General features: G+C 42.7%; 1 protein-coding gene across 2 annotated transcripts in view; it reads left to right on the top strand.

Moving 5' to 3' along the window:
- LOC136864045 (oxysterol-binding protein-related protein 9) overlaps positions 1-15,786 on the top strand; it is an 830,446-nt gene that overhangs the window by 323,828 nt on the left and 490,832 nt on the right. For both annotated transcript variants that reach the window (XM_067140573.2, XM_067140572.2), the window contains exon 6: positions 7,882-7,981. In XM_067140573.2, the coding sequence (XP_066996674.1) occupies positions 7,882-7,981 (100 nt within the window). The remainder of the gene's footprint in view (positions 1-7,881; positions 7,982-15,786) is intronic.

Genomic DNA, 15,786 nt, shown 5'->3' with positions numbered 1-15,786 from the left:
ATCTGGGTTGACTGTGCTTGATCACCCTCCATACAGTCCTGATCTTGCCCCATGTGACTTCGCACTCTTCCCAGAAGTGAAGATGAAGCTGAAAGGGCGGCGTTTTGCATCCGACAAGGAGCTTCTGGCAGTATGGGATCAAGAGTGTGAAAATGTAACCAAAGAAAATTTGGCAGAGTTGGTTCAGTGACTGGTTTCGACGTATGGAGAAGTGTATTGAGCGTGGTGGAAATTATTTTGAAAAAGTCTAAAGCGTTCACTCACATTGCAAAACTTTCCTAGTGCCCTTTGTATAAATTTTGTCCTAGAGCCTTCAACTCTGGACTGGCGTCCAATAACTTTACAAGGGCGAACTGCAGTAATGTTCATTTTGGATGGGCAACCACGGAAATATTTTAATTAAAATTAATAATTTGAAGTAACAGAAACTGTGTTCTATAGTGTGGCGATTTATGGGTACGTCACAATTAATCAGATCTTTAAAGGTAGTAATTGGTAATATACATATTGTCACTCATCCGTGGTGCAAGATCGAGTCCACCACAAAAGTACTCATCCAAAAGTAGTCACCTGTAACTTAAAATTTATTGCATAGCCTACCCTAAAACTTTATCGGCTGTGTACTTCTCAGTCCACCTATATTTTATAAATTAACTTTCGACTGAACACCTGTACCGTGATATATTCAAGCATGAAATACGTTACTCTTTAAATTTTTTTTTTTTTTTAACTTTCCGCATGTAAGCAGCGTATCAGTACAACTCCAGTATGTGCCTGGTGTAAAATATATCTTCAGAGCTGTCGACTTTAATGGATGAGGTTCGAACCTATGTGTTTTTCCGAATGCAGAGCGTGGGGTTCTATACGCAAGTATAAACAATGCCAGGACTCAGCTAGGAGCCTTGTAGTCAACGACTTAAGCCTCCCAAGTTAGCACTTAAAGTCCCCTTTTAATCGTCTCTTGCAATAGGCCAGAGTTATCGTAGGCGATCCCTACTAACATTCCCACACTAACGCATTCCATAACTTTGAATTGCGGGTTTCATTTTCATATCACCCAGCATATGTCTAACTTTAGCAAGGAGTGACAGCATTCTCTTGTTCGCTAATGTGCACAGTTATGAATATGAGGTTTGCGAAATATGAAACATCCGTTATCGATGTATTTGTCTGCTGATGTTCAGTTCTAATGCCTCTGACCTGCTAACACTTAAATAACTACAATTCCCCTCCCTTACTAAATTGTGACATGCTATGTGCCTGGCCACATCATTATCTACCTAGTGTTTTATAACTTAGAAGTCGGTTGTGCTCCGATGAGTAGAGTATCATGTTATATGTTAATGCTTGGTCTTTTAAACTTAACTATATTGCGCGGTGACCTTTACGATAGGAGAGTAGACCTTGGAGGCATACTCATCATCCGAGCTTGCAAAATTCGTTGGTATGTGTGAACGACCACAGTTTACGTTTGGCATTATAGTTAATTTAGCTGAGTTTGTCCACATTTCGTAAGGTATGTAAGCTTTGATCGTTTGATGTTGGAGCCCTCACAGAGGGTAGTAGAAGTCTTGGTACACTTCGTTCAGACAGGGCTACAAACCTTGCATTGGTGTTAACGGCAGTTTCTAACTTCTAACGTCCTGATTGGCCTACAAACATATACCTTCAAAATGTTACCATTACGATTACTTCACCGTCTCAGTAGAATAAAGTTTCGAGTGTGTTCTAAACACAAAATTTAGCTCTCTCAGTGATGTAAACACTACGGTAGGCTACTCTAGAGTACATACACCTTCACCCCCGCCTCTTCCCATCTCAACTTCCGCCTCCGCCTCTATCTCCACCTCCATCTCCGCCTCTATCTCCACCTCCATATCCGCCTCAATCTTCACCTCGAAATCCACGTCCTACGCCTTCGTACCCTTTAGCCGTTAGAGCCCTTCCCATTAGTACCCTTTAGCACATTAGTGCCCCTTAGCCCTTTAGTTCCATTTAGCCCTTACGCCACCTCCCTAGTCCCCTAAGAGCAATGCGTAGTCGCCATCTTTTTGTAAAGTAGTAGGTCAGCTTCGATTCCATGAGGTGTCCCTCTAAATTTAGACCCATAAGAATAGTGTATAGCAGCCATCTTGCCTAATAGACCTTACGTTAGTTCTCAAAACTAAGACCGATAAAGCTGACAGGTAATAAGTTACAAATTGTTAGTTCCTGAGGTAACTCTCTGAAGTTCAGCCCATAAGACTTGCCTTTTTTATTTTCGACTTTTGACTTTTTTATTTTGTCATAGTATTCGGGTACTAAGTAGCTGCTATAGTGTGATGTACTTGTCGGAGCACGGAAATTGTCCGTTTTGCTCAAGAATGCATTTTTTACGAGATAGGGAGCGTTGATCGTAACAGTCTGGCGTAGGGTAGGGCAGCCGATTAGGGTGGTGAGGTAGCGGGCATCTTGCCTCAGAAGCCCTAGCTCTATAAGATGCAATGTTTGCCCATTAGCTCTGCGCCAGGACTCGCTATTTTACTGTACTGATGAATAACGTATGAATGTGCTCATCGGTAGATTCATTGTACGTAGTTGCAAGGACAGAGGTTGTAATGTTAGCTTATTGTTACCGCATTCGTACATTTCTACGCTCTTTGTTTGTATTTAGGCTGCTCGTCCACTGAAAGCGACTACGCGATCAGGCGACTAAAGCCGACTTTGATTCGTACGACTATGCACGACTGGGCTGCAGGCGAATTCGAGCGCTGTCAGTTGGCGTCTGTACTCCGTGCAGGTCTATATGGATTTCTGTAGTAGGCGTTGTCAAGTTAATAAAATCATTAATGATTCTGTGAGAAGGATAATAAGGATTCTTTTTTTTGGGGGAGAGATTCCCTACTTGATGAAGCGTCGGAGAGAAAATCGCAAAAGAAAACCTTGGTGTTCGATAGACCCAATACTACCTAAAAGGAAGCCACTGGGGGAATTCCATTGTCTGTACGATGATTTAGAGAAGGAATTCCTCCTCCGCAGCTTTGATTATTATCGGATGCGTCCAGGAACGTCCAGAAATTACATTTTGAACGCAATAGACCAAGAATAGCCATGATGTCAAACTTCAGAAAGACAACAACGCCTCTGAAACGATTAAGCGAATCTATAGTAAGCGACATGAACTGGTTTTAAGAAGCATTTCTTTCTTTAGAAAGGTTCAAAGTTCGAATTATATGTAATTAAAGATACCAGTGTTTCACACAAAAATGAGGGAGGTACACATCCATCACAGAACTTCGCATAGTAAGGGTTAAACATAAATTTAAAGCTTTTCTTTCTGATTTCAACGGTCTCTACATGTTATCAACCATTTTCATTTTTTATATAAGTGTTATAATGCTCAAGAAACATTTGTTGTAACTCCACAACATACACTAATGTCCAAAAGTTAAGGATAATCACTAAAAGAGGCCATACCGCCTTATAGGAATGTCAGACGGATTGCTGAACAAACGGAACCTGAATCACACACCATATGTCACACAACTTGTCCAAAAAACAGTGTCAGAAAGGTTCTGATAGCTAAGGTGCACCTTTGGCAACAACTAACATAACTTGGCAATGTCTTCCACAACAAAATATGCTGTTAATAGGGTGTATGGTTACCCCTAACGGCCACACATGCTTCGCAGCGACGTGGCATGCTCTCTATCAGATGGTCCAAGAGCTCGTGTGGCAGTCAATCCCATTCCTCCGAAAGGGCAATGCGAAAGTCTTGGAGGGTCATTGGTGGAGGCTGACGGAATTCAATTCGCCTCCCCGATGCATCCCAGGCATGTACTATAGGATTCAGATCCGCAGACCTCGCTGGCCAATCCATCCGCTGAATGTCTTCCCCAACCAGAAATTCATCCACCAGAGCAGCGCGGTGCGGTCGGGCATTATCGTCCATTAAGAGGAAGTCTGGACCAACTGCACCTCTGAAGATTCGAACATGTTGTCTCAGTACCTCATCCCTGTATCTCCGAGCGTTAACAGTGTTCCTCGGACCACCCATGAAGATGTGCAGGTCCGTACGGCCATTCAACATGATGGTGTCCCACACCATGAGACCACCACCAGACTGGTCCCGTTCCACGATGTTCCTGTGGTTGTATCGGCTATCCGGTTCTCTCTGGATTAATGTGCGACGGGAATCGTTCTGCAAACTGAAGCGGGATTCATCTGTGAAGAGCACATGCCTCCATTCATTTATGGTTCAGTTTCGATGTTGACGGCTCCACAGTAAACGGACCCGTCTCTGAGCTGGAGTGAGCGGGACGCACACCGCTGGACGTCGGGCAAACAACCCTGCTGTTCTGAGCCTCCGGTACACAGTTTGCCGGGAAACGGCAACTCATGAGACGGCTGCAAGCTCCGTAGACAATTGTCTTGGAGGTGCACTGCGATTTGGTTGGGCGGTTAAGGCCAGATATCGGTCCTGCTATGGTCGACCTGGTACTAGCCTACGACTAACATCTCCTGTGTCTCAAAATCGTCTCCAAAGCCTGGAAATGGCACTTTGTGGCACATTCAAGGATACGGTGGTTTCGGTTTTTGTCTGACCTGCTTGCAGGCGGCCGAGTATTCTACTCTGCAAAACGGGGTCCAAATGGCATCGTTGTGCCATTATGATGTCACGTTCACCACGAGGCTACATTCCGTACACTGTAACAGGGCAAACACGACTGAGGGAATATGGGGCGCAGGCTCTGGCTGCTTTTACCTTGCGGTTACGCCGGTAGTCAAAGCTGGGAACACTCCTTTGCTATAAAGGGCGAACACGTAAGTTTGGTAGGTGCATATGTCGTGCGATTTGCGGTCTATTTCCTTTTTTTCTATTTGCTGTACGTCGCACCGACACAGATAGGTCTTTCGGCGAAGATGGGATAGGAAAGGCCAAGGAATGGGAAGAAAGCGGCCGTGGCTTCAATTATGGTACAGCCCCATTATTTGCCTGATGTGAAAATGGGAAACCACGAAAAACCATCTTCAGGGCTGCCGACAGTGGGGTTGTAACCTACCATCTCTCGATTACTGGATACTGGCCGCACTTAAGCGACTGCAGCTCTCGAGCTTGGTGGTCTATTTCATGTTGCCCTGCTTACTCGTAACTTATGATTAACCTTTGGACACTAGTGTATATCACTTTAACCCTGTGTTTGTTACGATGCACCTGAAAAGTTACCAAACTATTGTCGTCAGTCCATATCTAGAGCCGGATCCCGCATGATGGGTGTCGTTGGGTGGGTTTGTTTCAGATTTTGGTCCGATGGTTCAGGATGACGGGGATCCTATGTTATACGGAGACAGCGTGTGCAGAGAAGTTAATTAATCCCCTTCTTTAAAAACTTGCTGGAGCTTATTTCTCACAGCCAGTTTTCGATTGCCAGGAACCTCCTTCATATACGCGAGGAGGCTTACCAAAAGTTGGTGATCGCTGACGTCCTTAACGGCTTTACTTTCGACAAGTAATTGTAACTTTGCCCTCTTTATTTCAAATAAACTTTCGTCGTCGTCATCAAGTATTTTATCATTCGTTTTTTATTCGCTTTGTGTTGGTTGTTGGAGGCCCCGATTTCGGTTGTTCAGCAGATGAGCGACGCTGTTGTGGATCAATTAAAACATGTTACTACTGGGCGAGTTGGCCGTGCGGTTAGGAGCTCGTATCCGGGAGATAGTGTGTTCGAACCCCGCTGTCGGCAGCCCTGAAGATGGTTTTCGGTAGTTTTCTATTTTCACACCAGGCAAGGCTGTACCTTAAGTGAGACCACGGTCGCTTCTTTCCCATTCGTAGGCCTTTCCTCTCCCATCGTCGCCATAAGACCTATCTCTGTCGGTGCGATGTAAAGCAAATAGCAAAAAAAAAACCCTGTTACTGAAATTATAAAGATATTAGAAATAATAATTTAGTAGGACTAGTTACCATTATCAACATCCTATGAGCGGAGTAGCCATGCGTGTTAACGCGCTGCGGTATGTAGCCGAGCTCTGCTGTCCTGAGAATTTTTTTCTTTGGTTTCCCATTGTCACTTCCAGGCTAATGCCGGGGCATTTCGCATTCATAGGCCACAGTCCATTCCTTCCACCTCCTTACCCAGTTTCATTCACCATCATCATTTCATCTTCATTTACTCAATTGAGGTTGGCGTCAGGAAGGGATCTAGCCGTAAAACACGCCAATGAAATTCATCGCACCTCGTTCCCGGCCCCGCTACAAGAGAGGCGACTAAGCGATAGAGATATTTACCATTAGCAACACCACTTTCTCTGTAATATTCGCCCATAGTTTGCGTTGTATATATCGGGAATGATAGCTTTTATATTTCATATTCCGTAAGGGTGGTTTTTCACAAACTGCACTGATCAGCTTTTCACTATTTACATTCATGCTATATGTTGATTGATACTGTAATAATAATAATAATAATAATAATAATAATAATAATAATAATAATAATAATAATAATATTGTGTATGACGACGGGAGATAATTAAGTGCTTGTAGGAACCGTGGTGTACTGGAGACTACAAACGGCAAATCCCATTCTAGGAGAATCTGTCGCTTGTCGCCTGTTGTCGGCTGTAGTCGCGTGAAGTTGGCCGCTCCAGGTCGCTTGCAGTAGATGCGGTTTCATTATACTCTTCGCATTGGGCAATCAGTCGCTCTAGTACTCACGTAGTCGCCTCATCTCGTAATTGCGCATAATCGCTTCCAGTGGACGAGCAAATAATAGTTCCGACAGGTTTCCATCACCTTTATAAATTTTCTGTAGCTGTCAGTACAGTTCTGGAGAGGGCACCATGAAATTGAATTCCTTTAAACTAAAATAATCATCATGTTATCATAAACAAGATTTTTTCTTTGTTGTTATTTTTATATTACGTGTAAAATAGCAAGAAGTGGAGTTGGTGTTTAAAAGTATCTATTTGACTTGCTCCTTAGGCACCTGTTAGCAAGTCCGCTTATTGTATTTCTTCACAGGACAGGGAAACTCACCAAGAGGATAAACTTACCTTCTCGCAAGGAATCTGGCGATTCATAGTTTATCTGCCCACCATTCAGAGAGTCACAAAATTTGTCGTTAGTTGGGGGGGGGGGGGGTCTCACACTATTTTCATTTCTTTAAAATAAATCTTACTTTTCGTGTATTTTAATACGTTCTCAACTATTGTGTGAATTTAACTCTGATTATGATATCGGAAGAAATATAGTGTTTTCGGAAACGAGTATTTCGTCCGATTTTACAGTGTTACAAAATCAGTTTCTATATCTCTGTCAATTTTTTCCTGGAGCAGACTTTACTGACAATTATTTGTTATTGTAGATCTTTATGGTTTAGCCCAATAATTTGAACTGTGAGAATGCGAAAAAGAATTCCAGTCGTTTATTATAGGCCAGTGACAAAAACTATAACATTAGAGCTGAAATAAAAACATTCTTTAACACAGAATTTGATGTACCGATCGAGTGGCTGTGCGGTTAGGGTTACGTACCTGTCACCTTGTATTCGGGAGGTAGTGGGTTCGAACCCCATTGCCGGCAGCTCTGAAGATGGTTTTCGGTTTTCCTTGCGTTTCCCATTCCAAGCTCATTCCTGTTACATCGTCGCCATAGGGCCTGTCTGTGCCGGTACCGCGTGAAGCAAATTGTAAAAATAACAATTAAAATCAAAATACATGTCTCGTCCTATCAAATGGACTTCTTCGGATTCCTGAAGTCACTTCAAATATTTGAAATCATGTTTGTGGGAAAATTATGTGGAAGTATATTGTAAGTGTTAATACGCTGGGAAAGAGGAACAAAAAAAAAAAAATACTACACACATATAAAATGCTGAAGTGATTTGTTTACGGTTTCAGAACACAGCACATCCAGTGGGTGGCGTGTATACGGGACCAACGAATATAACCCCACAGGGAAACGTCACTACTTCCAAAACGACGTCTCATGAGACATCTGGTAAGTACAATTGAGTTTCAGCACATAACTACTTTGGACGTACAGTATTTTACTTTTGGTATTGTTCTAAAGCTGCCTAGCTGCCTAGTACAGTTTGGGATGACGATGGTTGCAGCCGTGAAACCGTGAGTATTTTAGAGTACTTAAATGCGAGAAGACCGCATTAGAAGACTAGGTAAGGTAAGGGTTGTTCTGCCCGAAGGCAGGTCCGAACCTCCGCAGAGGTATTCCTGAGCCGGAGTTTACTTGCGGTAGGGTGGCCAGTTCCTTTCCGCTCCTCCATTCCCTTATCCCCCACCAACAGCGCGTGGCAACCCATCCAACTCCTGACCACGCCCAATGTTGCTTAACTTCGGAGATCTCACGGGATCCGTGTTTCAACACGGCTACGGCCGTTGGCTTAGGAGACTAAATGGCACTTTAAATAATGTCGCTCAGGGCGAAATTCGACACGAAGACCATCGTCAACTGAAGTGATCTTTAACACATGTTACCATTTTTATTAGTACTAGTGCTTTTAATAATATAGTTTTCAGAAGGTTTTTTTTTCCCGGATACTGGTATTCAACCCTAAACGTAGTGTGTACATTGTAGTTGAAGTTCATACTGTAGACTTCTATCCAACATAAAATTAAGTATAATGTGTTCAAGTACTTCCTATCTGACGACAAAAGGAAAAAAAATATAATGAACCAATTTATAATTAGAAATCGCATAAAGGAATGTCTTTAATTTTGAATGGCCTGAAAGTAATGTTCTTTTTGGGACGGCCTATCTCGGACTACAGTGAGTTGAATAGGTGCCCGCTTTCAAGATTGGATTGGAATCCAAATCCTTTCTGTTCTTTAAATGTGTGCAGTACAATTTCACCAATATGACCACCACAAGTTTTTTTTATTTTTTGTATATGCCCTATTTGGAATCTGCAGTATCTGACCAATGCCAGGCTGAGTGGCTCAGACGGGTGAGGCGCTGCCCCTCCGGCCCCAACTTGGCAGGTTCGATCCTGGCTCAGTCTGGTGGTATTTGAAGGTGCTCAAATACGTCAACCTAATGTTGGTATATTTCCTGGCACGTATAATTCTCCTGCGGGACTAAATTCCGGCACACCGAGCTCGATAGCTGCAGCCGCTTAAGTGCGGCCAGTGTCCAGTATTCGGGAGATAGTAGGTTCGAACCCCACTGTCGGCAGCCCTGAAAATGGTTTTCCGTGGTTTCCCATTTTCACACCAGGCAAATGCTGGGGCTGTACCTTAATTAAGGCCACGGCCACTTCCTTCCCACTCCTAGCCCTTCCCTGTCCCATCGTCGCCATAAGACCTATCTGTGTCGGTGCGACGTAAAGCAAATAGCAAATTCCGGCACCTCGGCGTCTCCGAAATCCGTAATAGTAGTTAGTGGTACGTAAAGCAAACCATCCAGATACTGTCGTAGGTACGACATCGTAATTGGTGTAAAACCTTCAATTAGTATGTTTAATATATTTTAATTATAGTTTATTTAATGCTAAATTATCTTTTATTAAGTGTTAAACATGGCTAGTATATGGTTCCTCTGTAAATATGTAGTATAAAATTGTATAACCTCAAATACGTATTGTGTAACCTAAAAATCTAGAGAGTCGATAGCGGTAGAAAATTTCATAATGTTCGTATGTTAGACTTATTGTACTATATTTGGTGTATATGAAGGGTTCTGGAAACTTACTGTAAGGTTTTATTATCCAGATACATGTAGAGACATTACGAATGTTGTAGATATTTTTATGTACATTTTTAAATATTGAAAGAACATTCGAGTACCCATTCGACTAGCTGGTCGATCGATGTTTCGAGTGTGTTTCATTAGAGTGTTGTAAGAACTCTTCCAGAAATCGATCATTCTAGATGGTTTATCGAATAGTATAAATATCGAGCTGTCAAGTCAGTGAGTCAGTCAGATCATTGGACTCGAGTGAGTGAGTGAGTGAGTGAGGCGGGGAATTCAAGAGAGAGTATGAAATAAGTCTGGTGGTCATTACCTTGGCTGTTGGTCTGCCCGGCAAATCGCACGACATATGCACCTACCAACCTTACGTGTTCGCTCTGTATAGGAAAGGAGTGTTCCCTGCTTTGGCTAGCGGCGTAACCCAAAGGTAAACACAGCCAGTGACTGCGCCCCATATTCCCTCAGTCGTGTTTGCCCTGTTATAGTGTGCAGAGTGTAGCCTCGTGGTGAACGTGACATCATAATGGTACGACGACACCATTTGGACCCTGTCCTGCCGCCTGGAAGCAGGCCTGACAAAGATCGAAGTCGCCGTATCCTTGAATGTGCCACAGAGTGTCATTTCCAGGCTTTGGAGACGATTTCGAGACACAGGAGATGTTAGTCGTAGGCCAGTACCAGGTCGACCATACCAGGACCGATATCTGGCCTTAACCGCCCGACCAAATCGCAGTGCACCTCCAAGACAATTGTCTACGGAGCTTGCAGCCGTCTCATGTGTTGCCGTTTCCCGGCAAACTGTGTACCGGAGGCTCAGAACAGCAGGGTTGTTTGCCCGACGTCCAGCGGCGTGCGTCCCGCTCACTCCAGCTCAGAGACGGGTCCGTTTACTGTAGAGCCGTCAACATCGAAACTGGACCATAAATGAATGGAGGCATGTGCTCTTCACAGATGAATCCCGCTTCAGGTTTGCAGAACGATTCCCGTCCCACATTAATCTAGAGAGAACTGGATAGCCGATACAACCACAGGAACATCGTGGAACGGGACCAGTCTGGTGGTGGTCTCATGGTGTGGGACACCATCATGTTGAATGGCCGTACGGACCTGCACATCTTCATGGGTGGTCCAAGGAACACTGTTAACGCTCGGAGATACAGGGATGAGGTACTGAAACCACATGTTCGACTCTTCAGAGGTGCAGTTGGTCCAGACTTCCTCTTAATGGACGATAATTCCCGACCGCACCGCTCTGCTCTGGTGGATGCATTTCTGGCTGGAGAAGACATTCAGCGCATGGACTCGCCAGCGAGGTCTGCGAACCTGAATCCTATAGAACATGTCTGGGATGCATCGGGGAGGCGAATTGCATCCCTTCAGCCTCCACCAAGGACCCTCCAAGACTTTCGCATTGCCCTTTCGGAGGAATGGGATCGACTGCCACAATAGCACTTGGGCCATGTGATAGAGAGCATGCCACGTCGCTGCGAAGCATGTGTGGCCGTTAGGGGTAATCATACACCCTATTAACAGCATATTTTTTAGTGGAAGACATTGCCAAGTTATGTTAGTTGTTGCCAAAGGTGCACCTTAGCTATCAGAACCTTTCTGAAACTGGCTTTTGGACAAGTTGTGTGACATATGGTGTGTGATTCAGGTTCCGTTTGTTCAGCAATCCGTCTGACATTCCTATCAGGCGGTATGGCCTCGTTTAGTGGTTATGCTTAACTTTTGGACACTAATGTAGTTCATCCCAGAGGTATTTGATAGGATTGGGGGCGGAGCTATAGGTTCGGCATTCCCGTCCCGGAACCTTATTGTTTACAAATCGGTGTCGTAAAACTTGCGCCGAGTAAAAGTTGCGCCGTGTTAAAATCAGTAAAACTTGCGCCGTGGTCATTAATCATTCTAGGATATCATTAGCGAGAGGTCTTGTTTGGGAATTCCAAAGGGAAGTTTCGTGTTTCAGAATGTGACAGTGTCCACTGCCTACTTACCCCTTATCAGGGTTTTCAAAATATTGTTTCTGATTTCTTCATCTTTACATCAGCATCCCTGTTTGAAACAATTTCATTTGTTATTTATTAATCTCTTATAGCCAGGGGAATGCGGCAGTCCTCGCCAGGGCACATAATTTCCTTTCCTTGGCAGTAGCTATGTTTCATTCTTGACCCCTATCACTTCATAAGGGGTGCATGTGGGGGGAAACGTAGGGTGAGACAATTTTTTTCTGTTTTCACCGGTCATTCTTTATTCAACAAATTCGCTATCATTCCATTAATCTTTGTCCGGAAAAGCACGCCAGACCTCGAATTCGGCAGCACTTCCTTTAGTGCTATTTTATCCTTCAATCATTCTATTCCTGACCCTGTCAGTTAGCTACAAACAGGCTGTGGATATTCTTCATGAGACTGAAAATCTGATTCCATGTTTCCACACTTGCTTTGTAAATAAAGTCAAACTACGTAGTTATACACATTTCACCCACTGATATAAATACGATGCAGGTCTTTTAAATGTGCAAAAAACCAACATTGTTAGAGTGAATAATATTATATGTATATTAACTAGCAATTACCCGCGGCTTCGCTCGCGTGGGTTTTGTAATTTGAACAAAGTAATCGTTCTTCGGCATTATACTAAGACATTCCGGTATCTCAAAATTCACAAAGCATAAAATCTCACCCCAAAATTGAGTTTCATTTACCCCAGAAATTCGTTGTAAACCATGTTTGTGGTATTACCTTTTGGGGCTAATACGACCGTGTGACACAACTGTACATGCGAGAAACAGTCTTCTCTTAAGTCGAAAAAATAAATACATGTTTCTTTATGTTTAAAGGAGATTCCAAATACCTATTCCTACATCTGTAACATCTTCAGTTTTTGAGATATATAAAAGTATCCCCATAGAAATAATTCAACCCCTCGATCAGTCCTTCCCCCACTCCCAACCCCATCTAAGTGTATTTTCCGAAAATTAAATTCGTGTTTCTTTATTTTTAAAGGAGGTTCCAAATACCAATTTTTCACGTCTGTAACATCTTCAGTTTTTAAGATATAAGTATCCTCATAAAAAATAATTAAACTATTTCTCACTTCTTTTCACCCCCCGTTAAGTGGCTTCTGCGAAAAGAAAAAAAGGTGCATGTTTCTGTATTTTTAAGGACTCTCAAAATACCAAGTTTCTTGTCTCTAACATGTTCATTTTTTGAAACATAATGTAAATATACCGGTACTCATTTTAATAATTTACCCGCTTTTCCAATTCTTTTCAGCCCCTTAACTGGATTATCCGAAAACCAAAAAGTACATGTTTCGTTATTTTTAAGGAGATTCCAAATACCGGTTTTCATGTCTGTACGTCTGTAACACCTTCAGTTTTGAGATAAATATATACTCATAAAAATAATTCTTCTTCTTCTTCTTCACTTCTTTCCACCCCTCTCCGCCTTAAATGGACTTCCCGAAAACAAAAAAAAAAATTGTGCTTATTTTGAGAGGAAATTGAAGATACCAACTTTCACATCTGTAACAGCTTCAGTTTTTAAGATAAAGCATCCTCATAAATATATTTCAACTCCTTATTTACTTAGTTTCAAATCCACACCCCTTACGTCGATTTTCCGAAAAAAACACATGCGTGTTTCTTTATTTTTAAAGGAAATTCCTAATACTAATTTTCACGTCTGTAACATCTTACATTATTCAGATATACTGTAGATATGCTAATTTTGAAAATCCACTTCCTCTTAAGTGGATTTTCCCCCAAAAAATATGTTTCTTTACTTTTACAGGAAATTCCAAATACCAGTTTTCAAATCTGTAATATGTTACGTATCTGAGATAATTTTCAGATATAATCTTTTTAAAAATTCACCCCGTTTTTTCATTCTTGTTCACCCCCTATTCGTGGGATTATCCAAAAACACAAAAATACATGTTTCTTTATTTTGAAAGGAGATTCCAAATACCAATTTTCACGTCTGTAACGTCTTAACTTTTAAAGATATAAGTCTCCTCATAGAAGGTGATCAACCCCTTTTTCACCCCCCTTAATGGGATTTTCTGAAAACAAAAATTACGTGTTTCTTTATTTCTAAAGGGGGTTTCAAATACCAATTTTAACGTCTGTAAACTTTCGAGTTTTTGAGATATAGATATCCTCATTTTAAAAATTCACCCCCTTTTCGCCCCCTCAGCGACGGAATATCCAAAAATCCTCCCTTAGTGAGCACCTACACCCTAATATAAATTTCATTTCTTTATGTCCAGAAGTTTTGGCTCGGCGATGACGAATCAGTCAGTCAGTCAGGACATGTTATTTTATATAGAGAGATTTCAAAATCTCAGCTGTACAGATATTCACACCATTCGTTGAACCTGGAAATAAGTCCCGGCGGCGCAGCGCAGGTAGCGGTTGTTCAAGACAGCTGTCAAACCACTTCTACTCCCGGCGGGGAATCTCCACGGCGCAACTTTAACAGAACTTACAAATCACTAACAGAGTGGGGAGCATTTTCATGCTGAAACTCACAGTGGTCATCTTCGAACTGGTCTTAATGGTAGACAACGCGCAGCTGATAATCTCCTTATGTCCTGTACCTTGTAAAACGTGCTCTTGTGTATTACGAGATTACCAAGTCCCTTCCATGAAAGATTGCTCGATACTGTAAACCCTCCTCTACCAAATTTCACTGATGTTTCTATATAGGCATATATAGTTCGCCTGGCATTCGCTCTCTTCTGACTGCCACATGCTGCAGCGTAATGCATCACTTCAAATCACGTGGCTCCAGCCGTCCTTGGACAAGTGACGGCGCTTTTGACGCCACCGAATGCGACGTTTAGCGTTAGCGTTTACCGGTGAAATGTGCAGTTATGGGCGGATTGCTGAAGCGTCGATCTCCAGTCCTCGTACCTCCGGGCGCATAGTCATGGTGCTAGCTGCAGAATTAGTGGCATTGTGGAATTCACGGATGATATCACACGATTTCATGGAATTTAGCAGTACCGCCCTTTCCATTGCTCGACTGTCCCTCTCGTCCAACCCCGCGGGGACTTTCCGGCCGTGGTTCTGTTAATTTTGTCTTCCCATTTCCTGCTGAAAATGACGTCACCGACAACCGATTTGGGCTACTGGAAAAGGGCGAAAATGACCCAGACTGATTAGTTAACGATATGGCTGCCAATAACCATTCCACGTTCGAAGTCACTAAGCTCCCTTGCTCCACCCATTATACAGGTATTTCGTATCACCGAATAACGTCGACCCCTCAGGCGCCTCTTATAACAGTAGCGGTGGTGGTCGTGACATATAGGCTCTAATTTACGTGTCCAGAGGAGTATCTGGATACTATAGATCAGATACTGCACATATTCCTACTTCGACACTGGCTGACTTAGCTTACCAGCCTAGTCAAGAAATAACTAAATTGTGTCTGCTCTTTTCATAAAAGTCCTGAAACACAACAGATCCCATAATGAATAGGGAGCGGGAGTGCATCACGCCTGGCTAGAGAACTGCGTGACTGCATTTTCAACACACACTTAATGAGAAAATTAAGTTATGAAGAACTATACGATCATTCCTTAATCAAGTATTGATTCGTACTGTCTTGGCTTATAAATGCCATTCTAATCTTGTTTCCAGCACACCAGCACTTAATTCGAGGGTTAAGTCTGACGGTCGGGAGTGGTGTGAGGATGAAATAGTGCACGGGTTCTACATTATTAGTATCGTAGTGCATAAGGCTCCTCTCGCAAACATACAGTGATGGGAATTTCAGAAGTCGGATGAGTGGGTTTCACGTTCGTTGAGCTTTTGAAAGCATTATGATAGAAAATAACTCGTACTTAGGTCGTCCAGACTACTATCGGAGAGAGAAAGTTTTGCCGTCCCAAACAATATCATCTCAATTCATCAGTTTTCCTTCAGTTATACGGAATTAAATTATATGTCGCGGGCATCCGGGGGTTACATATGCCCTAAGTCCAATACCACTGCCCTAGGACGTTGTAATATTTTATGTAACTGAATATTGGGAAAACACGTGAAGGCTGACGGCTGAAAACGGTCATAGTCCAATTTTGGTAAA

Source organism: Anabrus simplex, chromosome 2 (assembly GCF_040414725.1).
Source record: "Anabrus simplex isolate iqAnaSimp1 chromosome 2, ASM4041472v1, whole genome shotgun sequence".
Taxonomy (NCBI): domain Eukaryota; kingdom Metazoa; phylum Arthropoda; class Insecta; order Orthoptera; family Tettigoniidae; genus Anabrus; species Anabrus simplex.
This window is presented reverse-complemented; position numbering and strand designations above follow the sequence as displayed.